Source organism: Erpetoichthys calabaricus, chromosome 16, assembly GCF_900747795.2.
Source record: "Erpetoichthys calabaricus chromosome 16, fErpCal1.3, whole genome shotgun sequence".
Taxonomy (NCBI): Eukaryota; Metazoa; Chordata; class Cladistia; order Polypteriformes; family Polypteridae; genus Erpetoichthys; species Erpetoichthys calabaricus.
Genome location: NC_041409.2, coordinates 6,732,719 through 6,757,333, shown reverse-complemented (window position 1 = coordinate 6,757,333; position 24,615 = coordinate 6,732,719). Strand labels below are relative to the sequence as shown.

Below are 24,615 nucleotides of genomic sequence, written 5' to 3'. Positions count from 1 at the left end.
TGCACCCAGGTAGCATCATAAAGTGCTTGGCAGTGCCGAACCAACATCACAATTTTATAGGTTGCTGGTAATTAGAACAATGCTTGCTTTAGCTGTATTAGCAGGATTCACACAGCTATGGCTTCCCTGCAGCTGGTACTGAAGCCGCTCATTTTAATGATGGAATGCCAACCCATTCAGTTGGTGTTGATGATTCCCAGGCTGCTGCAGCTTCTCAGCACATTTACATAGCCCTCCCTTCAAACTCAGCTGTCCCCAAATTACCATTTCCAACTTCTTTTAATGGTGCACAAACTCTTTGAAACAGTAGGATTTTTCTCTACTACAGTGCTTGTATGGCCAGTGACAAGGGTACATCAGCAGTGTGAACTCTAGCTTTTTTGCTGTCCTAGTTAATATTAATTGACCTGTTAACTCAAGCTTTGTTCACAAAATAAGATCCCACTTTGCCACCACAGACCAACAGAACTCTCCAAAAATGCCGGCAATGCACAAATCTACTCATCAATGTTTCTTTTGACTTTGTTTTGTGAATGTGGTAGTAAAGTAGTTGAACTTTATGAGTAGTGGCTTTGAGGCTAGGGATTTGTGCCAGCGCTCGTAAGGTTGCCGGTCCAAATCCCATAAACACCAGACTCCACTACATTGGGAACCTGAGCAAGGCCCTTAACCTGCAATTGCTCCGTCCTGGGTATGACGTTAATCTGCATCTAGCCCTGCAAGCACGTCCTCCAACTTGCAGGAAAACTTGGAGGTTGATGGCAGGATTGGCACTCCAACCACCGTAAAAAACCTCACACTGTTCGGTGTGATGCTGAGGTGTCAACGGCTGCACAGCTACATTTGGATCTCAATCTGGGTGGTTAGCCGTGTGGTGGGTGCGGCAACACGCTGTAATCAGCGCATGCTCCCAACCTCTACATACAGTAGTTACAAGTATATGGTTTCGAGGTGGATTCTGGTCTTGGTAGAGCTCCTTGGTGAGATTTGTGAACCATAATGGGGTTTTGTGTGTTTGTCTAGCTAGCGCATCACCATGAAGCAAACTGTCAAATGCAATATAGCCCCCGATGCTCACTTTACTTTTGCATTATTGCAAGCTGTAATAATGTCATTTATAAACATCGTTATTTATATATACTGTACACTCCCTTTAGTTATAAAAATGTCATACAAAATAAGCTGGTAAAGAAACTGATCCAGCAGACCCCCGGGACCCTGTATTAGGGTTATAGCGGGATGGACAATTACTGACTGACTGAATGTTTATTTTTAAACGAAAAGTGCGAAACACACAAAACGTCGTCACGTTTTTATTTTTATTCTGGCGTGGTCAAATTTTAGACTGACTGCTGTTTTCCAATTACTTAAGAACGATATACATGTATTCTTCCAAGGACAGCTGAGCTATAATCCTCCAAGGAATCCATTACTGCGGTCACTGCGGCTTCTCAGCCGAGCTCTCCCAAATCTTTGTTTCCGTATGCGTGCTTGCGTCACTTGGACGTTCAGTGACGTCAGACGGCACGTTTACACTTTGCAGCGAGGAATCAAGATGTCGTTGACGAGGTAATGTTTTTCGGATTCTTAGAAAAATAAAACCCAGTTGTTTTATTCATTCAAATATTTTAGTGATTATTTTCTAATAGAAGATTTTCCAACCAAATAACATGCTCGTGCCTGTTGATAAGCAAATGTTACTTGGGCTAAAGCCCAGTTTTCAGGCTTAGGCCTTGTAAATAAGCCATATTCGTATGTTTGTTTTTAGGTTTGCTTTTGTAATGCTACACGTCTTTATGTTTTATAAGTACAAAAAAAATATGCGTTTGCTTTGATTTGATTGTAGTGGTAACGTTGTTTATCTACTGCATGCTTGTTTCACTGTATCTTAATAAAGCAGGAGACGTTCGTGCCATTTAGAATTAAATTTGATGTTCGGCTATATAGTCTAATTCGTTTAACTTATGCAGCATTTTCAGTGTTAGTGTCCGTGGCGATCTGCAGTGCTGGGTGAAAAGATTTTGAATGATTTTGTAAACGCTTGAATCTTTTATCGTAAGGCGGTAGTAAGTTTCTCATTAGTAAATCAGGTTAGCATGTTTAATATTAAGCATTTGATACGCTTAGTATACTTTTTGCAATGAATACCTTTATTCAAATACCGTACTGTATATACAAAGTCTAGAGTTTTATAATCATTGTATATGTGATCAGTGACGTTTCTTAACTCATTCCGTTTTAGCTTTTTACCCGCTCCGACTCAGCTATCCCAGGACCAACTGGAAGCTGAAGAAAGGTCGCGAGCCCAGAAGTCCAAGTCCAGTGCGCTCGTTTCGTCAAGAAGAGAACCACCACCTTATGGCTACAGGAAGGGCTGGATCCCTAGATTGCTTGAGGTATAGTGACACGTGTAAACTGTATTTGTACTGTACATTTTTGTTTTACTGCGGCTTAGTCAAACAATATAGCTTTCGTTAAATAGCCGCTTTGGTAATTTTATTAAGTCAGATTTTTGCATTTATTCCACTGGACAAATGTTACCCAATACTAGCCTTCAGTCACCCATATCACATCTTGTAAGATGTTTTAAGTTCCCTTTGTCCACTTTGGAAATGTATGATTAAGTTGCTATAACGGTCCAATTATAGTTCAGTAAAGTTCATCGCTCTTGTAGATGTATGATTTGCTAAACTGGAGTTTACACATACATTTTTACGTTATAAATTAAATTGTGTTGACTTGATTGTATGGAATGTTATATGCTTTTAATAAATTCAATAAAAGATTAAAAAAGTGCTGATAATTTTTAATATGTTTGATCTTGCATTATTAAAGGACTTTGGAGATGGAGGTGCTTTCCCAGAAATCCATGTTGCTCAGTATCCATTGGAAATGGGTAGGAAAAAGAAGACCTCCAATGCATTGGCAGTTCAAGTTGATGCAGAAGGCAAGATAAAATATGATGCAATTGCACGACAAGGACAAGGAAAAGAGAAGGTTATAAATATATAAATATTTAAAAGTTTAATTAGATGGTGGTTGTTTGTTTTATTACCTTTCTTTTTGTTTTTTAGGTTATATATAGCAAATTTTCAGATTTGATTCCCAAAGAAGTCCTGAATGAAGATGATCCAGACCTACAGAGACCAGATGATGAAGCCATCAGAGAGGTATTTTCAATAACTTTTCAAGCATGTTAAATAATTTAAGCACTAGACCAATATATTCTCATAATCAGTACGGTTGGAAAACTCGTGTTTTTATTTTTTTCCTCTACTGTGAGGGAGCTCATAGCTTTATCATTTATGTACAGAACACTGCAGCATATGTATTTGTATAGGAGTTTATATATTTGTGTATTAAATTTTTAGAGACATTCTTTTTATACGTTCTTAAAATTCTGCCAGTTACGTCAGTTAGATAAGTCTTCTCAACAAATACCAGAAAAAAAGTAAAACTAATTTTTGCTGATTCTTGAGGAAATAAATTTTAGTATCCAGTCTGTTTACTGGCCAGCCTCTCATTGGGTATTTTGCAGTGTACTACAGTGTCTGATGAATCATTTGATGGTCTATTGCTGGATAAAAAATATATATATTTAAATATTATATAATTATATATTTTCGCAACCTTTGCACATTCCAAGTTCTTTTCTAATACATTTAATAGGCTACCAGAAAAGGTGCAAAATCAGTTGTGACTCATCTGCCTGCATTTCTTGAGGTTGCTAAAGTTATTTAAAGCAAGCAGATGCAAATCAAAGAGAAAGCCCATGCTGACTTTCAGTCAAATAACTTAGTAGATAATTGGGAATACTTTTTCTTTCATAGTTATCTTTACAGATGGCAAGGTAGCACAGGTTTTAGTGGTGCTACTTTATGGGGTTTGAATCCTGCATTGGTTGTGGGCTCTGGATTCCACAGTTTTTCCTCCCCGCATTGTCTTATATTCCACACCAGGCGCTCTGGTGTTCCTCCCACATCTTGAAAGACATGCAGCATAGAGTGACAGATTCCAGTTCAGTGTGAGTGCAGAAGTGTATGTGCGTGAGAGAGAAAGTGAACCACAATGTACTGGTGCTCTGTCCAAGACCATTTCCTACATTGTTTAGTCCTTCTGGATAGGCTCAACCCTCTGTGATTCTAATTTGGTTTAAGCAGGTTTGACAGTCTTGCTTGTTTGCCTTGTTCATTCTAACTAAAATTAAGTTATTCTAAGTTTGAATGTCTTTTCCATTTGATACCAAGAGGTGATTGTGTTTTCTTGAAGTCTTTCAGTAACTACAGTAAAAATGAATTTAATTTGATCTGCCACAATTGGCCATGTTTATTTAAGAACAAACATGGTTTTACTTTTTTATAAAAGTAGTTTTTGCTAAAATTAGCATTTGTTATCACTGTTTTTAAATATTCCAGTAATTTAGACAGTTTGTAAAAAGGTTCAAGTTATTTTTGATATATCCAGCAGTTTGTGATGTTTCATTAGATAGCTTTCTAATCCTCTGCTTTTCCTAGTGCTCTCTTCTACTAGCTAGAAATAATGAGACTTTGAAATGCCTTGTGTCTAAGCAAATGGTATATTCTCCTTTATAGAAAGAAGAATACAGAAAATAAAGATGGGAGTTCGTGGATTAAGCAAATGTATTGATAAGGTTCAGGTTAAAGTGCATGCCAATTTTCAGTGTTGTGAAATTGATTTCTGAACACCATTATAGTTTTTGCAATGGGTGATTATTAGTAACTGTTAGTTAACCTGTTTAAATTTCAAAACATTTCACTTGAAAATGTCATACATTCAGTATCTGTCTGAACATTCTTTTTTCCCCTAGGAAAACTAATACTTTAAATACACTTGGAATATTGGTTCAGTGTATATTGTCAATTGGCTATTCTTTCTGTCAACAAAACAAAACCATTGTCGGTCTAAAAAATCCATTCATTATATTTCTGAATTTACTTTTTACACTTCAGGGTCACTGATACTATGAAACAATTTTAATATGTTGCCAAATGTGTTAGTGTACTTTTTTTTAAACATTAACAACAATGGCAGTCCTAAGTATACATTCTGTCAAATTAATTAACTTAATGAAAGTGATAAAATATTATTTTTATGTAGTTAACAGAAAAGACCAGGAGTTCCCTTGAAAAACTGGCTTCTCAGAAGATAGCAGCTGCAATGCCTGTTCGAGCAGCAGATAAGCAGGCCCCCTGCTCAGTATATACGGTAAGAAATGTTTTAAATGAAAGTGATATTAGGGGCTATTTATTTTTTTAATTGAAAACAACGTAAAATTTGATAACAAAAATTATTGGGTGAAAGTGAAATTTTGACTTTTTTCCATGTTCGTTTCAGTTGCCAAAAAAAAAAACACTGGTCAAAGTGAAAGCTGCATTACACATTTATAGAAGATGAAATTGTATTTAAGAAAGGCCATGTGAGGCTTTAACACATAAGCATGAATCAAATCTGTTATGTTGATTTATAAATAATTCCATCCCATCCATCCATTTTCCAACCCGCTGAATCCGAACACAGGGTCACGGGGGTCTGCTGGAGCCAATCCCAGCCACCACATTTAGCAATACAGGGTCTTTGAGAGTACACCTTCTGAAGTAATTACACTACATCCAGTGTAGTTTTGCCTTAATTTTATTGTATGTTACTTTTTAAAACAGGCCCATAACAGTTTGTGTCTGGTTCTTTTAATTACTCATTTGTTTAAAAGTTTTGCTTGGATCAACCATGTATGCACATTCAGTATACAATTAAAATGAAGCACATACAAAGTATGAAAGGCAGCAGCTTTAAGAGGTTGTGCTCAAAAACACAAGAATGGCAGTATTAAACAGTAGAGGAATATGTAAAAATGCAGAATGATTCAATAATGGCTTAACAGTGTACTGGAATTAGACAAATAATAGGCTGAAGTTGTTTAGGTATATAATGCCAAGGACATGGGTCTGTTGCTGTTCTTACATGAAATAAGTTGTTCAGTGTGCTGCTGAAAGGACTATATAGAGATTTTTCTTCACTTTAACCAATATATTGCATATTATAGGCACGTAATTAAATGAAATGCAGTACATTAATTGCCTTTTGGAACGCATGTGTTTCACAGATGTGGATTTCATTAAAGTGATTAATAAAGCAGTCAGGTGGACAAATTAACATTAACAAACAGTCAATACCTAGACCTGGAAGAAATCGGGAAATGAGTGGGCTTCCAAAATGCAGTTTATATAGCTGAAAAACACACCTAGGGTCACCAAGAAATGTTGTCCTGGTTTTGTGAAGAAATAGTAGTTGAACAAATGCAGAGCTTCTTCTATTCTTCAGCATTAATTTGTTTTAAACAAAACCAAATGAGAATTTATGTTATGAACCCTTCAAGATGCCCGATCTATTTCCCATTTTAACATAATTTGCTAATGTTGCTAATCCAAAAAATACATGGAATATCCCAGTGAGCAAACAAGTTGAGGGATGCTGTGATGATTATTATGGTAGTTTTCTATGTTCTGTGTGTGAAATACCAGAATAGAAAATCTGCTGAAGTCATCATGACAGCCTGAAGCTTGTTAAGTAGTTCTGATTTTCTACTATAATATTTACATATAAAATCTTTAAACCTTATTTTAAGCCTTTTGATTATTTTTTTTATTTTTAATAACCGTCGAATACACCAAAAAGTTTTAGGTTCTCTGTTAAGCCAGTTTTGACAACATTCTGCATCTTCATTTTGACCAAATGATTAATTGATTTTTTGTGGTTTTTTTTTATAGATATACACCATCTCAGCAAGGAGTTGCATTTAATTCTGGAGCAAAGCAAAGAGTTATCAGGATGGTTGAAATGCAGAAGGATCCTATGGAACCTCCACGATTCAAGTATGTGTTAGTAAAGTGTTTTTGGGGTTTGAGAGATTACTGTGTTCTAAATGCATTTGTCAATTTAATGACATGTTCAGTATTTTAAAGTTATTTTGTATAATTGAAGCACACATTAAATTGCCCTGGACACTTGTGTTAAGTGATGTATTGTTTAGAAACAATAAAAAAACGAAAGCCATACTTATCAAATCTTGTCTTCAAAACCAAGAATATCCCATAGTATTGATTTTATTTCTTCAGGTTGCACATATAACACAAATGTACATGTATCGTTTTTAAAAAAAATTCATTTATATTTTTGGAATTATCTTTTTTAATAAAAGTCTAACTATCCTTCTAACTTTATCGCCATCTTCGTATGTAGCTCCTTTCACCACAGGTATAAGATACAGTTAGTAAAAAAGATACGATGTCCACAACCAAATCATAACAATTGCTTATTACAACTGAGAGATGGTACACTCACCAATACAGATGGACTTCAGCCACATATTATTACAATTCCTCAAGCCTTTATCTGCGACAACTTAGTTACAGAGAGATTTGGAACAGCAATCTCATTAGACCAAATGCCCCTTTTAACACAACGCACTATATTAGGTCCAAAAAATATTAATATGCAAAACATAAATACCCAAGTCATTCCATTACTTCCTGGAGAGACACAACTCTTTCTAAGCTCTGACAAACTTGACTCTGATCACAACAATAACCATCTTCATTGACCTTACAAGTTCTGAGCTGGAATTACCTTTTACACTTAAACGGCGTGTACAAATAAATTTTCAAATAAGCCTTTACACTGTGCCACACACTTTATTGTTTGCTTTCTATTTGCATCATCTACACCGTCACACTATTCTATATCTCATTCATACATCGCGCTCTTTGTCATTCCCAACACCAGGGGTTGGCGAGCGAAGCGAGCAGGGGGCGGAGCCCCCTAGTTTCTTATAAACTGTTTTGTGAGTGGTGCAGCTGCAATCATACTTTAGTAAACATTTGAGCATATAGACTTTACTTTTTCTTTTCTAATGATTTAGGCAGATAAGCTCAAATCATATACCATCAATATGTCCTGTAAAAATTAGAAAACTGTTTAGTCTTGTTGCTGTGTCTTGTGTACATGAGCCAAAATATTCAGATGAGAAGGTGCCACAGATCAATAATGAGTAAAGACAGAGACCGGTGAAGGAATGTGTACAGCTTGAAGCTGTGCCCAAGTACAATTGGTGTGCAACATGTAAGTCACTGCCTACTAAGGATGAATACTTTTGCAGAATACCAGGGGGCATACTGCTAGTGCTGTTTTGTTCTTCAAGGTTAAAATTGTCTTACAGATACAGTTGAATGCTGGACTGGATTCAATAGTCACTAAGTTTTATTAACATTTCTTGAAATTGAACTGGAAGGAGTATTCAAATTTGGAAAAACATGAGGCAGCTTTCATTTAGGTTTATGTATTGAACTTGTTAGCTGCATTGGCACATTGCTCAACTCTGATGCCTCAAAGTTTCAAGTCACTGTGTGGAGTTTACTCATTTGTGGTGTTTATATGGAGGTGCTTCCCCAGGTTTTCCCGACTTATCTTCAGCACCCAACGCTATGCATTTTAAAATGTGGTTCAATAGATCTTCAATCCATGGCTTCTGTCATGCTGTTATTCACATGAAAACTGCACCCATGGCAGCCCTGCTGAATGGATAAGCAAACCTGCACATATCCTTCCCTCTGGAAATAGTTCTAAGAATCTGTGTCAAAATTAATTTCTTGCAGTTTTGTTTTGTTGTCATAAACATACTTTAAATACATTGAGAGCATGAAATTTTACTTCTTCAAAGTTAGATGTATGTGGTAAGTTTTAAGGCTTTTGTTTTATGTTTGCTCTGGAGCTCCACAGGTATAATAAGGTACTTAATAAAATGTTTTATGTTTGAGAAACATGCTAGTTTAGGATCATTTTACATCAGGAGATGTAAACATTTAATATTAGGTTCTCCTAGCAGTATTCTAATAACTGATTTTTCATTAAAATAAATTTAATGTGTTTTTATTTTTATTTTTTTTTATCATTTTAGGATTAATAAAAAAATTCCCCGTGGACCACCATCTCCACCTGCTCCAGTTATGCATTCACCAAGCAGAAAGGTGCATTCTAATTAAAATATGATGTGCTCAAGTTTGTTAAAGTTGTTTATAACAAAACTTGTTTAAATAGTTTTCAATTACCTCACATACAGAGTGATATGAAATGTAACAAAACATGATTGTATCACTAGTAGAATATGTAACTGTTTTTACGATACAAATGCACACAAATTCTCAGATTCACTTAACCTTTTAACCGCCCTGTGCCGGATATATACGGCATCGTAGTGTTATTGCTGACGCCATATTGCCGGAATTATCCGGCACATTTGCCTATGGTTATGTGAATGCCTGGCGCATAGTATAACTGACGGTTTGGCGTGGGTATTATTACTACATTGTATTTCGACAACTCTGTGGTTGTATTGGCTGGAAAATTTTTCTTTGCTGGTCACGTGATGTGATTCAGAAGTGAAAGTTGTGAATATGGCGAAACGTAAACTGACTTCAAAGTGAGGTTTTGCAGGCTATTTTGGACAATAATTCTGATCACAATTGTAGCAGTTCTGAAGAAGATTTTAGCGACAATGATGATCAGCAACGTGCGCTGCATGATACTGTGAATGACAACGCATCGGATGATGGCGATGAGTGGGTGTATCCCCAACATCTCAACTGGACTGCTGCCCGTGGTGAACTTCCATTTCTGCATCCGTTTGAGGCAACGTGTGGATTTACTGTTGATGTAAACAATTACACTGCTGAGCAGTTTTATGAGCTGTTTTTGTCACCTGACTTGATCAGACATTTTGCTCATCAAACAAATCTGTATGCAGCACAGTTTATTGAGAAAAATCCCAATTTACCTCCACATTCCCGTGTTCATGCTTGGGTAGACACTGATGAAAACGAAATGAAAAAATTCATTGGGATTTTGATGTTGATGGGAATAATCAGAAAACCAGACATTGAGATGTACTGGTCTACAGATCCTATGTATGCAACACCTATTTTTGCAGCTATCATGAAACGTAACCGATTCTCTTTGCTGCTGAAATTCTTTCATTTGAATGACAACAGCAATGAGCCAGATAAGAAAGATCCAAACCGTGACCGCTTGTTCAAGCTACAACATTTAGTGGTAAATACTGCTTGAATAAATGTAAAAAAGTAAAAAACCGAAAATTGTTCAGATTTCGCCCAGCGTGGGGAATATTTAGGGAGTTGACGGTTAAAGGGTTAATCCAGAACTGGTTGCAAAGCAAGAGCCTTGGACAAGGCACAAGTGTATTGCAGTCTTGCACACATTCTCACACTTGCTGGGCTAATTTGGAATTATAGTTTTATGTAATTATCCTAAGATCAGTTTTCAAAAATTCCTTGCTCAGTAATAGTACTTTTTCATATGTCATACTCGGACAACATTTACTTTCATCAAGACAATCCTTCCTGATATTTGTTTCTACTTTGTAGTTAATTATACTGTTATTTTTTCTTAAGTTTAACATTTGCTTATTTTTTCATGTTATTGCAGATGACTGTGAAAGAACAGCAAGAATGGAAGATTCCACCGTGCATTTCAAACTGGAAGAATGCAAAGGTATATTTTCCACATAATGTTCTCCTATCTTCACATCTGTCTTCTCCTTATGGACAAAGTGTTGATCTATGATAATTATGATAATGCATTTTTTTTTCTCCTTATCCCTCAGGGTTACACAATTCCTTTAGACAAACGTTTAGCGGCCGATGGCCGGGGTCTACAGACTGTTCACATAAATGAAAATTTTGCAAAGCTTGCCGAAGCACTATACATTGCAGACAGAAAGGTATGGAAGTTTTACCTATTCAGCTAAATATGACAATGTATAGTGTACAATTCTAGTGAAATTAACATTTTTAATGCTTTTGGACTGATAGGCTCGTGAAGCAGTAGAAATGCGTGCTCAAGTGGAAAGAAAAATTGCTCAGAAAGAAAAAGAGAAAAAAGAAGAAAAGCTCAGGGAATTGGCACAAATGGCAAGAGATAGAAGAGCGGGCATCAAAAGTCATGTGGAGAAAGGTATTTGTAATTTATCATATTTTGTCAAATAAAACAGGATAGCTATTTTCATTTTGTTTATAAGGAGAGTTTATTTATCATTGTTAAATTTTCGTAGTGGTGTTGTGACTCCGTTACACCTTGAATGTAGTTGTTCCATTTTTTAAAAAAACTACTAATTTGGGTTGTATAAATATACATCAAAAATATGTATGCATCTGTTAGAACAAGACAGCATTATAATTTAGAATCCTAGAATAAGACCTTTAACTTTATAAAAATTTGACCACTTGTACTCTGTAACCATCACTAGTGATACCCTATGCTGGTAGGTAATAGTGTAGGAACTCATGAAAATGGTGCATAAAGATGAAATGTCTTTGTCTTTGATTCTGTTTTAGCATTTATTTAATGACTAATAATAGTTTTCAAAGTTTTATGTTAAGTGCAGTAGAAAACATTTTGTCTTCTTGAAGTACCTTGAAATGGTGTTTTATTAGTACAGTGATTTTTTTTTTTTTTGGTAATTAGTGAAATAGCCAATTCACTTAATTGGCAGTACTATGGTTGAAAGCAGTGTGGTCTCTCTGTTAATCAGATAATTAAACTATGGTTAAGGAAAATGGAGTAGAGTTTTAACGTAGTAGTATGTTAACATTTTTTTACATCTGAAAACTTCAGATTATCCTGTTACAATAAATAACTTTTTATGTAATTATTTCGGAGGCAACCTTACAACCATACACTTTTTTGCCAGTTTCAGTACTCCATATTATATTGTGTGATAATTAGATTGAAAAAACATTTGGATATGCATGTATAGTGTTGTAATCGACACTGATACAGAGGATCACAGAACTTCAGTGATGCTAACCTACAACCAGTAAAGTAAATGAGCCTCACTGAAAAGGGGATAGCTATCATATTACTTTTCTTATTCATGTTATTCAAGATAATTCTTTTTATGAGGACAATAATTAGTATTGTCATTTGTAACTACATATTGAAATTTGCAGGAAATCATGATCTCTTTTGTCTGTCTTGGATGTAGTGTTTGCTCTTTTATATAGTATATTACAAATTGTTCTTGATTGAGAGATGTCACACTTTGTTTTGATGTTCAACTGAGGAAGACATGTAGCCCTTTGGTGGAGAATGCTTTTACTCAACATATCCTACATGCTGAAAGCTTAAATAGATGCAAATGCTACAGCTACATTGTTTATTTCATCTCTGTCTTGTATTATCTTTAACAATAATACATCAAACATCATATATTGAAAATTGGTAAACTCTTCATTTTTGCCTTCTGATGACCTGGCTACTAAAAATGTGAGTTGTTACTGGAAATTCATATGAATTGTTTTTTTGCCCTGTATTTGCTCATAGAAGTGTGTAACCTGCAACAGCCCACACCTAACGCATGACTTTTTTAGGATGGTATTGAAGGTCAGATGTGCCCTGGTACATTTTTGAAGTTGTGATGGCAAGTTTAATATATGCATTTAGTTCTAAATTCATTTCCCTTTTATTTGCAGAAGATGGAGAAGCTAGAGAACGTGAAGAAATTAGGCAAGAGAGACGAAAAGAAAGGCAGCATGACAGAAATCTTTCTAGAGCAGCTCCTGACAAAAGGTTTGTTTGTTTTTAATGCTACATTGAATTAATTTGTTTTTATTGTTGGTGAGCAAATATAAAAATGACAGGAAGTTTTCATTTACCAATTTTAGCTATTACTATATTTTTATAATGCTGTGAATTGAGTATACGTTTATTTAGCAATTAGTTTAAAGGGCAAACGATTAACAATAATGTGTTAAGAATAAAGTATTAGAGAAAAGATACTACTAAAGCAAAGTATTTTTCGAGGGTAGTCATCTTATTATAGATTTTTTACAATCCACTCTTGCTTTCTTAAATACATTGCTTTTTATAAAAGAAACAAGGAGAAAAAAATATCCTGATTATATTCTTAAAAGAATCCATATAAAGGCAGACTAAGCAGAGAGTTTCTCCATAATGAATTCTTTCTGCTGAAGGTAGATTTCTAAAACAATAAAGCAGCGCTATCCAGACACTTTTTTTTTTTTTTTTTTGTCCTGGGTTTGCAAGTAGACAGTTGTCCAGAGGAATATTTCTAGTACGTTGTAAAGGGAGTTTCTTGAAGGACATTGTTCATTGTTAGGTCAAATCCAAACTCATGTTTGTGGCAACTAAAAAGGCTTAAAGTGAAACAAGAAGGTTTATATAGAGTGATTTTTATAATAACTCAAAAATACCAGTTTCTAGCTGATTAACCAATTAACATTTTATAAAGACTCAGAAGCTGTAAAAATGTTTTTAGTTGTATATCAAAGGCCTAGACAGGCATTACATTTTATTTAAAAAGAAAAAATATTCTGAATAATCACTGTAAATGTTACCTGTATAAAAAAAAGAAAAAAAGCCTAATAGTCCTGCTGCAGGTTCGTACAAAAGAAAGCAATAGTTAATTTAAATTTCTTATGATCACTGCAGATTCCTTAAAAACAGTTGCTGTCTAACTCATGATTTTTTTATGTTCCATGTAGGGGTGGGCAGTATGACCAAAATTCTATATCACGGTATTTTTCTAAATTATCCCGGTTTCACGGTATTAGATGGTATTTTTTTCCCATGCATGAGTGGATGTTAAACACATTTTCCACTGCAATTACTGGCTAAGAATAACCTATTCCACTGTCAAGAGCATTGTACATTGTACAAAAAAAAACATTTTAATGTGAACACAAGTATTAATACAGGTTTGCGTTGCTCCATAAAGTGATACTTTTCAAGGGGGTGGCACTAATGAAGAGAAGGAAATCACATTGCATGACAGATGCAGTCAAAATATAGAACCTTTTTATTTAACAAATTTTGCAAAAACTTAAATTATAATTTTGACAACATATTTTCAACCATCCAAAGTGGTATTTAGACTTAGGAAAATATCCAGAAGTGCTTGTCAAAAGTTGTATTGCACTGAACATGTCTTAGAAAAGGAATAAATAAATTTTTTTTGTAAAACAACTACACTTTCTGTTAATGTTAACAATCTCTGTCCACTGACACGTTAAAGTGACTTTTTAAACAACATTACCATCATTAAACTGCATAATATTTAAACTAATAAATAATAACAAAATAAATAATTGTATTATTACTGATAGTTGCACTATTACTTTAAGGCTTCAAAAGCCCAGGTGCATTACACAGTATTCACCAAATTAAAATAAAATAAAACAAGTGCAATCTTGGTGATGACATCTTTACCAACTTAACTATCATTTAGGCAAACTGCATTAATATGGACCTTGCTTCAAGCTAAGTTATATACATAAATAATACAACTGCAACTTGCATTTATAATTGTATTTGTGGTATAGCCCTACGGAATCGTATTAGGGCCACGGTGAAGAAAAAAAAATACGGACACAGGGAAGAAAAAAAAAAACTATACGTCGAGAATAAAGTCGACATTTCCACTCTATTCTCATAGTTTACTTTATAATTAAAGTAGAATGTCGTAAACTAAACTTCATCCTAAAATCATTGTTTAATTTACTAGATTTTCTCAAACCCCGTCATAAGTTAATGTAGCACATTAAATGCTTTGTGTTGTGTTCCCCGACCCAGTTGTTAATCACTACGCTTCTTAAACTGACTTCCTCCGCACTAAGAGACAGCGATCACCATACAGAATCCATTCACTGTATGATATTCCTGCTCTCTGAAAATTTAGAATTTATATCAAGTATTTATTTATATCAAGTATTTATCTTGGCATTCTAAATGTTCAGAGAGCATGAATATCATGTGAATGGATTCTGTGCGGCGATCGCTGCCGTTGCCTCCTCTTAGTGCAGAGGAAGTCAGTTTAAGAAGCTCGGGGAACACTTAACACAAAGCATTTAATGTGCTATATAACTTATGATGGGGTTTGAGAAAATCTAGTAAATTAAATATTCATTTTATGATGAAGTTTAGTTTACGATGTTCTACTTTAATGACAAAGTACGAGAATAAAGTCAACATGTCGTCACAATATTACACAGTACCCAGGTACATTACACTGTATTGAAAACAAATAAAAGCAGTACAGCTTGGCTTGCAGTATTATCCAGTAATGTAGAAACAGTATTTACACATCTGACCTTTTAAAACTAAAGCATCTCCAGGCGACAGACGTGACACCTTTTTTTCGGCTCTCTGTCCATTTTCACCGCGCGGCATACCTATGCTACCGCCCACTATTTGGTGGTGTAGCAGTGAAAAAGAGCCCTAGTGCAACAAATCTGTGTTTAGCGGTGTAGCAGTGAAAAAGGTCCCCACTTGAACAGTTTCCCGCTGCGCCACATTCCGAACGTCGTTTAGGCAATTTAAACCGGTGTTGCAGTATAAGAAAAATCCATATCATAAAAAAAAAATTTTAAACGGTTTTCGGTATGAACCAGTATATCGCCCAGCACTAGTTCCATGTAATAAATATATCTTGTATATCTGAACCCTCTGAAAGTATTTCTTTCTCCAAATCTGCAAAAAAAAAATAATAATTTTAATGAGGTTACTTGTCTGTCACCCTACAGAAGTTTAGGTTTTAACTCTGTTTTCTGTAAACTTACTCCCGCCCAGACCCCTTCATTTATATGTGTATTTCTTTGCTACAGGATGAGACACCAGTCCATAATACCCTATTTCACCAGTTCTTTTAACTGTTGCAACCATGTTACAGTCCATTTACTTGAACAATCAACTGAAGATTCAGGGAATTTTAAAGGACTGAATTAAACACAGAAGTTTCTCTTTAAACCGTTGATATGGTTCTTTATATAACCAACCCATTTTCATCTGTTTCATATATTTCAAAGGCAGTGGCCAAGGTCTGCTTGAACTGAAACATATTGTTTCCGGTTATTGCTTTAGCAAGTTCAGTAGTTTCATTTTAACGGTTTTGCTTCAGTTCACATTCACACCTGCTTCATAAAGAGGCAGCATTTTCATTGCTTGACTGTTAATATTTTTGTAGTTCATTGTTTCCGAGTTGATAATACATTTTAATAAATGTTAGCTGTATGACTTGCTATTTATTCTTGCCAAGTGCTCAAAATGTCAGCCTTAGCATTACATAGGCATGTGTATCCTGATGGTTGCCATCTTTATGTACACTCCGCATTTTTTATTCTCTTTTCACTTATGTTATGTTTCAGATTTTACTAAAGTACAAATTTCCTAATACAGATTTACATAAAATGTGTTTACTGTCATCTGGTTCTTAAATTAGAGACTGTCTAAACTAATGACTTTCATAAATACCACCAAGAATGTATTTGAAACAGCAGGCTTTTTCTCTTAACTTCCTATATCCTACAGTATATACAGTTGCAAGCAACTGGAGTAATGTGTGGGAGCAAGGCAGGAATTGGCCCTGGATATGTTTCCAGTTTAACACCCACAAAATGTAATTTCACAACCACCATGGAAGTAAATGGCATCTATTCTGACTGCAGAGAATAACCAGGAGCGTAGAAATTAAATAGAGATACCTGCCTAAAATCTTAAAAACCTGGTGTACCATGCACATTTTAATCATAGCCTGTTGTTTGTTTGAATTTGATAAAACTAACTTATTGTCTGTATTAGAAAAGAAAATTGGACATTGTTGATTTTATTCAGTATGTACTATTGATATATATTTTTTTTTCTTTTTATGTTTTAATATTTTTATTTCAAGATTATTTGCTTACATGTGATGTATTATGGCTTATGTATTTATTTATTTATTTTAGATCAAAGTTGCAGAGGGACCAAGATAGGGATATTAGTGAACTTATTGCATTGGGACAACCCAATCCACGCGCGTCTAATGAAGTCCAGTTTGACCAGCGTCTCTTCAATTCTGCAAAGGTAAAATAAAGTAATGTTACTTTGTTACTTTTGATTTTTAACTCTTCTACCAATGTAAAATGTAACTATTTTTTTGGTAATTTTTAGGGAATGGATAGTGGTTTTGCAGGTGGCGAAGACGAGACCTACAATGTCTATGATCAGCCTTGGAGAGGTGGGCGAGATATGGCTCAGAATATCTACAGACCTTCTAAGAGTACTGACAAAGATATTTATGGAGATGATTTAGACACACTAATGCAGAATAACAGGTACAGCTATTTTTGGCTTGTAATAGTAATATGTTACGCCTGTCATGGGATGATGTCTCAGCTGGTTTGTCAGAACACTTTATTGAATTAACATTTGGATCATTTAACATTTGCTGCTGTAGTGAGGGGAGGGTAAAACCAAAAATGAATGCAAAATAAAATTGTCTTGCCAAAGTTCTTTTTAGTATGCTAAATATCTGTCCAAGAAGGCCATAGTGGTGGTATTTTCCAGTTTTTGGTATTAATGAAAATCAAAATTAATCAAAATGGTTGATTAATCTTCTATAGATATTTATTGCAGAATATTTGGCATCTTGTGGCGACCCCTAACAGGAGCAGCCGAAAGAAGAAATAGATATTTATTGTGTATTCCTGGATTTGAACTAAAATTTGGCAGTTTATATGAAAAGAAAAAAAAAAATTAAGTCCCCTGCTTAGTACTAAATGCCAAGGTGGGAACTACACTGAAGTCGCTGCTCGTCAGTTGTTGATATTGTTTACCATTTATCATGGCCTTTGCTAATTAAAATGTTTGGATGCAATAAAGTATGCATGGTTACAGAAGTAAGGCAAATAAAAAGAAAAAAGTAAACTCAAAAATATCTCTATACTGCATTTAGATCTGCATTTATTTCTTCTGTCTGCCAAAATGGCTGCTAAATAAAAAAGGAATAATTTGAACGTTAACTATAAGAGTGAATCAAGTACATCAGTTGGCTCCAGATATTACAGTGACAATTGTAGTGGTTTACTACACTAAGTTAACTTGTGTATGTAATTTTTATATGTCAAAGTCTGGTTTAGTTTCCAAATGGTCTCTGCTCATTTGTTTTTAACTCACCACAAATGTAAAGTATTAGATGTCCAAACCTTTTTGAGTACAATTAAGTAATTAAGGATTATATAATTTACATTTGTTTGCTTAGCAGATGCTTTTATCCAAAGCGACTTGCATGAAAGTAGTCCAAATAATTGAGTAAACATCAGTCTGTGTAGGTGCAAGTGTTACAGGATAAAGTTACAAAATTGATCATCACAAGTGAAGAGCTTGTAGCAAAATGCAAGCTAGTTAGTTCTACTTCTTGGCTACAAAATCTGAACTGCTAAAATTGTTTAAGACAGAAATTCACCAAAAGAGAGTCTTTAAATGCTTCTTAACACTAGAATTACCAGAGCCTACGAAAAAACTTGTAGATCCGTACCACCTTAAATCGCTTCTCACCTCTCCATCAGCATCCTTTGTCCTGTAAATGTGTGGATAAGAAGCAGCAAGCAGCCTGCTATTACATCCCCCCACTCCCGCACAGTTTTCTCAGCTCAAGTCTGTTTACCTGCGTGTCAGTTGCTTAGAGTTGTATAGAGTAAGAAGTCAAGCAAAATGACACCTTTTATAAATACTATATCATTATTTGGAACACTTGCATTTCATGTGTGTTCCGTGTCTACAACGATCTATGTAAACACATCATTAAAACAGAAACGTTTTTCATGTTTTAATAATAGACAAAATGTAGACATGAAGTGTATAATGTGTGAAGCCTGAATTCCAAATGTCAAAGAAACACTTTTACAAAAGGTACAAATATAACAGAACAAATGCGCCTTTATTCAAAAATATAACTGCAGAAAAAGAACCTGCCTTAGGGTGCGACATTGACACGCATTTGCTACGAGCGCTTTGGTGGCGCAACGGTATCCGCTGTTAAATGGTAATCAAAACTTCACGGGTTCGATCCCGGACGAGTCCGTTTTGAGAACTGAGCAGCTCGTATTCTTACTATTTTAGAATAAAAACATACATTTGATACCAGTCTGTGGCAGTCGGTGTAATTTATGATACTTGTAAAGGTTAGCTTTTGTTTTTTGTTTTTATTCAGTTTTATTCCCTCGGCCGCGTTCACGATCCCAACCCCCCATGCATTTGACACTGCTGTTTTCACATAGACGCGCTATAATAGAGGTAAACTCAAATCATGACGACGGTTCTACATCGGAGCAAGAATGCACATCGCACTTTTGCCATCGCTGTACTTTGTATATGTATATGGGAAGCTCTGCACTTTACTTGTAACTGTACGCTGTAGGAAGTAGGTAAATAAATAAAGGTAAATAACATTCGATCTGGCTCTTGCATACAAAGGACAGTGCGTGTGCCCAGAACATTAACGTTTATATGTTACTTACATAAAAGCCAGATCGAATATTATTTACCTATTTACCTTTATTTATTTACTTACTTCCTACAGCGTAAAGTCACAAGTAATATGCAGAGGGCATACTCAGAAAATACGTGCAATGCCACGAAAAGTGCCTGCTGACACTTTAGTATGCAAGCAATGGTACAAGAATGCAGTTAGACTTTTTTTGGGGGCACATACACCGTCCAGATCTAAACGCTAGCATGTAGAGTCGCTTGTGTTCTACATTGGAGCAAGAATGCACTTTTGCCATTGCTGTAATTTGTATATGTACATGGGAAGCTCTGCACTGTACTTGTGACTTTACGCTGTAGGAAGTAAGTAAATAAATAAAGGTAAATAACATTCGATCTGGCTCTTACATACAAAGTACAGCGACGGCAGCTTCCACCTGCAGCTATAGACTCTTCAGTATCACAAAATCCTAGTGCTTTAATTTTCCAAATCTTCCTTTTTTTGTCCAGACTTCAGTGTAAAATCAGTCTGTTTCAGATACCCTTTGTTGTGTTGTTTTCAAATATTGTATATGACTATTAAGACTTCATCTTATTGTGTAAGAATCCAGAATTAGAATATTGACTGGACCTTCTGGTAGACTGCATTACATTACATTCACCAATGTTCCTTTCAGCTATATGATGCATGTACTGCCTGCCTGCTGGGCACACACCTTTTTAACTTTGCCATCAAATGTTTGTTGTGACTGCCACCATTGGGTGTCAACTCTCCTCATATTAGCTAAAAAATAAAGATTGAATATTCAGATTAAAAATAAGTAAATATTCAAATATATTTGAATTTAGGTTAACGATTCTGGGTGTTTTGTGGATTTGTGGTGAGACCAGGTACAACAGCAAAAAGCAATGTAGCTGTTTGATGGCTCTTGTATTTACAGAAATGTTGACCAAAGTCCTGAGAATCTGCACCACTGTCTTGTTTTTAGTTTACTGCTGACGGCTGGGTGATCAAGTCTTAAACCTTTATGGGTGTGTAAGCACCATCCCTTACCTCCGTCACTCATTCCCATCCAACGGAGGTGTCCTGCATCTTCACAAAAAGTGTTTTCTCCTGGGCCCCACCCTGGCCTTGCATCCCATTTCTCAAAGCTGTCCATGTAGCAGCAAAACACGTTATTATACGTTTGTAGCACAGGACACCAGCTGAGTGCTCTGAATAGGACCCATGCAACATTGTCGTATGTTCTTCACGCTTCAAGAAGGACTGCAAGTTCAGAAAAAAAGTAATAATAATGGAATGAAGTGTGGTGGTAGCACATGTGGCTCATAAGAATTTAAGCTCCCCTTTGTGGACAATTTTATGCTTTGCTATACTCAATAAGATCAGGAGGAATATGGGTCGGTTAGGAAGACAGCAACAAGGGTAGAATAGCAAACAAAGTAAAAGAGAAGGACAGAGGCAGGCAGGTTGAAGTCGGACTTGTTTTATTATTTTGGAGGTGTCCAGTGGGCAGCGGTAGGATACCTTTTATATTGTGCCATTCAGAATAAAAACCCAGTCAGCGCCTGTGGCCTCACCCAGAAAAGCGGGATTGTCACAGTACAGTACACAACCGTCTTCTTTTTTTCTCCTGTACAGATACAGGAACTATATTTCAATAAAGGTAGCCTAAATATTTTTTAACTTATTCCTTATTGTTTTAGGTGGAGGCTAATTATGGAACTGGACATGTTGGCTTACATTGATGAGGTTCTTTAAAGTGGGGTTTTTAAGGTGTCTTAATTCTGATTTTTCCTTTTATTAAGACAGTTATTTTCCATTTGCTTTAATGAGAATGCCTTAACATTAAACAGTAAGGGATCTCCTGTTTAAGAGTGAATGGGACAGAGTCAGATGGAAAAGGTTACTTTTACGACACCAGAAAAGCATTTAGAAAAATTGCTCAGAGTGCATTTTTAAATCAAAGTGCAGGAGAGCAGAGGAGAGGAGAGGGGTGCTGTGCCTGAACTACGTTGTGAAGGGGCCTGGATGTAAGTTCTAATGAGGATAACAAGCTGACCAACCATAAAAGGCTGATCGTGGAAGTCGAGTGCAAAAACATTTGTAAAATACTGCAGCTTTGCATTGTGCATCTAGGATAACTCAGTGCCAAAATTGGTGTGGGTAGAACAACCAACCTGTTCTTTAAAATCGAATGTCAGTGTTACGTTTGAGTAAGACTGTTTTAAGGTAAATTTGAATTGTATTTGGATAGCAATATTAAACCTGACAGCCCTCTTGGGAATATTTCTGTGATTACTGCACCCAATTTTGAAGTGAAGTTAAAACTCCAGAAGAATGAATTCAGTTAGAGGCTGCAGTTAACGTTTTATCATTTACCTGCTTTGAGTATGTCAGCTTGTTTTTTCCAAATGTGAGTACCGGTGGTAAAATCCGTGTGAATTTCACATGTTGCTTTTTCTATTACACTTGAAACAGGGACACACAAGATGCATATTATAGCAGATTTCACTCCAAAAATGCTAGCAATATGTTTACCATAAAATGTTTTCATTTCTCAGTTTATCACACCAGCTGACAAATTTTATTCTTAACAGATGTTTATTAAAATTAACATGACATGCAAGGTTTGCTGTCAGTGCAATAAAACTGTAGATTCACTTTACAGATTCTTGCTGCATCTGCGTAAAAAACACCTTTTCCAAGAATATGGAAGATTTGTTTCTTGCTATTGGCAGGTCTGTGACAGAGCCAACCCAAAACGGAATCATTTACAGAGCCTTAGTTTTTACTCATTGTTTTTGTTTATGCTGTGCCATTTTATACGTGAGAAGCAGCACATGGCGATGAGTAACAGGCTTATACTTGACCGTAATATGAAAATTGCATTTAAGGTTCTTGATCACCATTAAGCACAGTTGCTAGTTGTTTTGGGAGTAGAAATAAGAGTTGAAATAAGAAATAGAAGTCTGACTTTAAATAAAACTGGGTTACAATACATTTGCCACACCAAACGAGATCCTAGTAAAGAAGCAATGGCATCCTCATGAGCAAATAACCTAAAAACACTGCATGCATGCTTACTGAATGAGAGTTGGAAAGTGTATTGTAGTTTGCTTCGCATTTGAGGCTGGAATTCCTCTACGCCAGGGGTGGGAAAAGTCATTCCTGGAGGGCCGCAGTGGCTGAAGGTTTTTGTTCCAACCCAATTGTTTAATAAGAAGCACTTATTGCTCTAGAAACACTTCTGCTTCATTTTAGTTATCTCCCTCATTAAGATTTTGAACCCTTATTGCTTATTTAAGTCTTAAACAGCTGCATTGTTTTTAATTGCTCCTTATTAGCAATAAGATGCAAATGACAAAAGAAACCAGCAGTTATCCATTTTGCTTGTTACCCTTTACACCTCTGTGTACTTATCGTGCTCTATTTGGTTTAATTAAATACTTGGAAGGAAAGAGAAGAAAGTGAAGGATTGAGAATTACCCCTCCGTTTTACATGTCAAAGTATTTGGATGATATCCTTAGAATGGAAAAAAAATCTAGGATATGAGAATGACTTGACATAGCAGAGTTAAAGCACTAACAAGTCATGAAATGTAATTATTGGCAAGGATTGTTTTCTAATTAAGCAACTGGGTTGGAACAAAAACCCGCGGCCCTCCAGGAATGACTTTGCCCACCCCTGCTCTACACTGTCGGGTCCTTCTGCTGCACACAAAGCATCTACAGCAGCAAAATCCTGTATACACGTTGCATATGGTGTGTAAAACCCACATGAAAACTAAACATTTATTCAAAAGTCAAAAATGGATACTTTAGATCAGGGGTAGGCAACGTCGGTCCTGGAGTGCCGCAGTATGTGCAGGTTTTTGTTCCAACCCAGGTCCTTAACGAGAACTCAATTATTGCTGATGAAGCACATATTGCTTAAGTGACATTTTAATGCTTCATTTTAGTGGTCTCGCTTGTTAAGGTTCTCCAACCTTAATTGCTTATTTCAATCTTAAACTGCTGCATTCAGTGTTTTAATTGCTCCTTATTAGCAATAAGATGTAAAAGACAAAGCAGCCAGCAGTTCTCCAGCTAGCTTTTTTCCAATTACATCTGTGTGTGTTCATCATGTACGGTTTGATTTAATAAAACACTTAATAGAAAAATGTGACAGACTGAAAATGATCTGTTTTAGGTTTCAAATCATTTGGATGATATCCTTGGAAAGGAAAAAAATCTACGATATAAGAGCCTTACATTGCACAGACTAACAAGCCATAAAATTAAATAAGGTCTGAGAGTGGCAATGATTGGTTTCTAATTAAGCAATTGGGTTGGAATGAAAACCTGTAGCCACTGCGGCTCACCAGGACCGACATTGCCTACCCCTGCTTTAGATCATTTGTGGGATTGCTACGGCAAAGGAAGTATTTTTATTATTATTTTGGATTAGTTTATAAATCAAACCGTGAAGAAATCACTAGCACCTCACCCAGAGAAAGGTTACTAGTGATTTTTGGGTATCATTTTGTTTCTAGCTGTAGTGTTACTGGTTAGTAAGATCATCTACTCTCTTGTAGTAATCTTTATATTAGTAGTATGGTTTAGGGGAAGCACTTGACCATTCAACAACCTTCCAGTATAAAATGATACAGCTTGATTTAATGTGTGGTCAAGGTACTGTATGTGTAAATGTTTCAGCAATGAGAGAGTCAAACATTTAAAAACTTATTGTCCGCATAGAATGTGTAATCAACCTGAAACATTGATTTTTGTACAGAAGATAGCTAAAAAATCAGGCATCATTAGGGATGCATTCCATTTACTTAACTTTCTTCGTGTATTAACTGTTTTTCCTCTGTGCTTTTGAATATTTTTCCAGATTTGTGCCTGATAGAGAGTTCTCTGGCACGGACCGTAGGCAGCGAAGAGAAGGGCCTGTACAGTTTGAAGAGGATCCATTCGGTCTGGATAAGTTCTTGGAGGAGGCCAAACAGCATGGAGTCTCCAAACGGCCTGCAGAATTTGGACGATCCAAAGATGACAAGAAACGAAGAAAAGAGTAAACCATCCCATCCCTGTTCATAAACTACTGCATCTGTTTCTAGTAGCATAGCAAGCTTGTACCTGTCAATGGCACCTAATTCATAGGGGATGGTCAGTTTTTAAAATGTTACTGTATTTAACTTTTTTTTTTTTGGTATCAGTCAAGCAGATGTGTTGTATTTAATTCCAATATCAAATAAACCTTGTATATAAAGACTGCC

The 24,615-nt window shown here is 35.7% G+C and overlaps 1 protein-coding gene across 1 annotated transcript; it reads left to right on the top strand.

Annotated features, from left to right (window-relative positions):
* Positions 1-1,494: 1,494 nt before the first annotated feature.
* Positions 1,495-24,610, top strand: snw1 (SNW domain containing 1). The gene is given in 15 exon segments (XM_028822272.2): positions 1,495-1,569; positions 2,243-2,396; positions 2,836-2,997; positions 3,075-3,170; positions 5,119-5,208; positions 5,210-5,226; positions 6,786-6,890; positions 8,972-9,041; positions 10,516-10,581; positions 10,694-10,810; positions 10,902-11,043; positions 12,561-12,657; positions 16,830-16,947; positions 17,035-17,198; positions 24,231-24,610. Coding segments are annotated over 15 exon segments (1,596 nt in total). The 5' UTR covers positions 1,495-1,555; the 3' UTR covers positions 24,415-24,610.
* Positions 24,611-24,615: the final 5 nt, after the last annotated feature.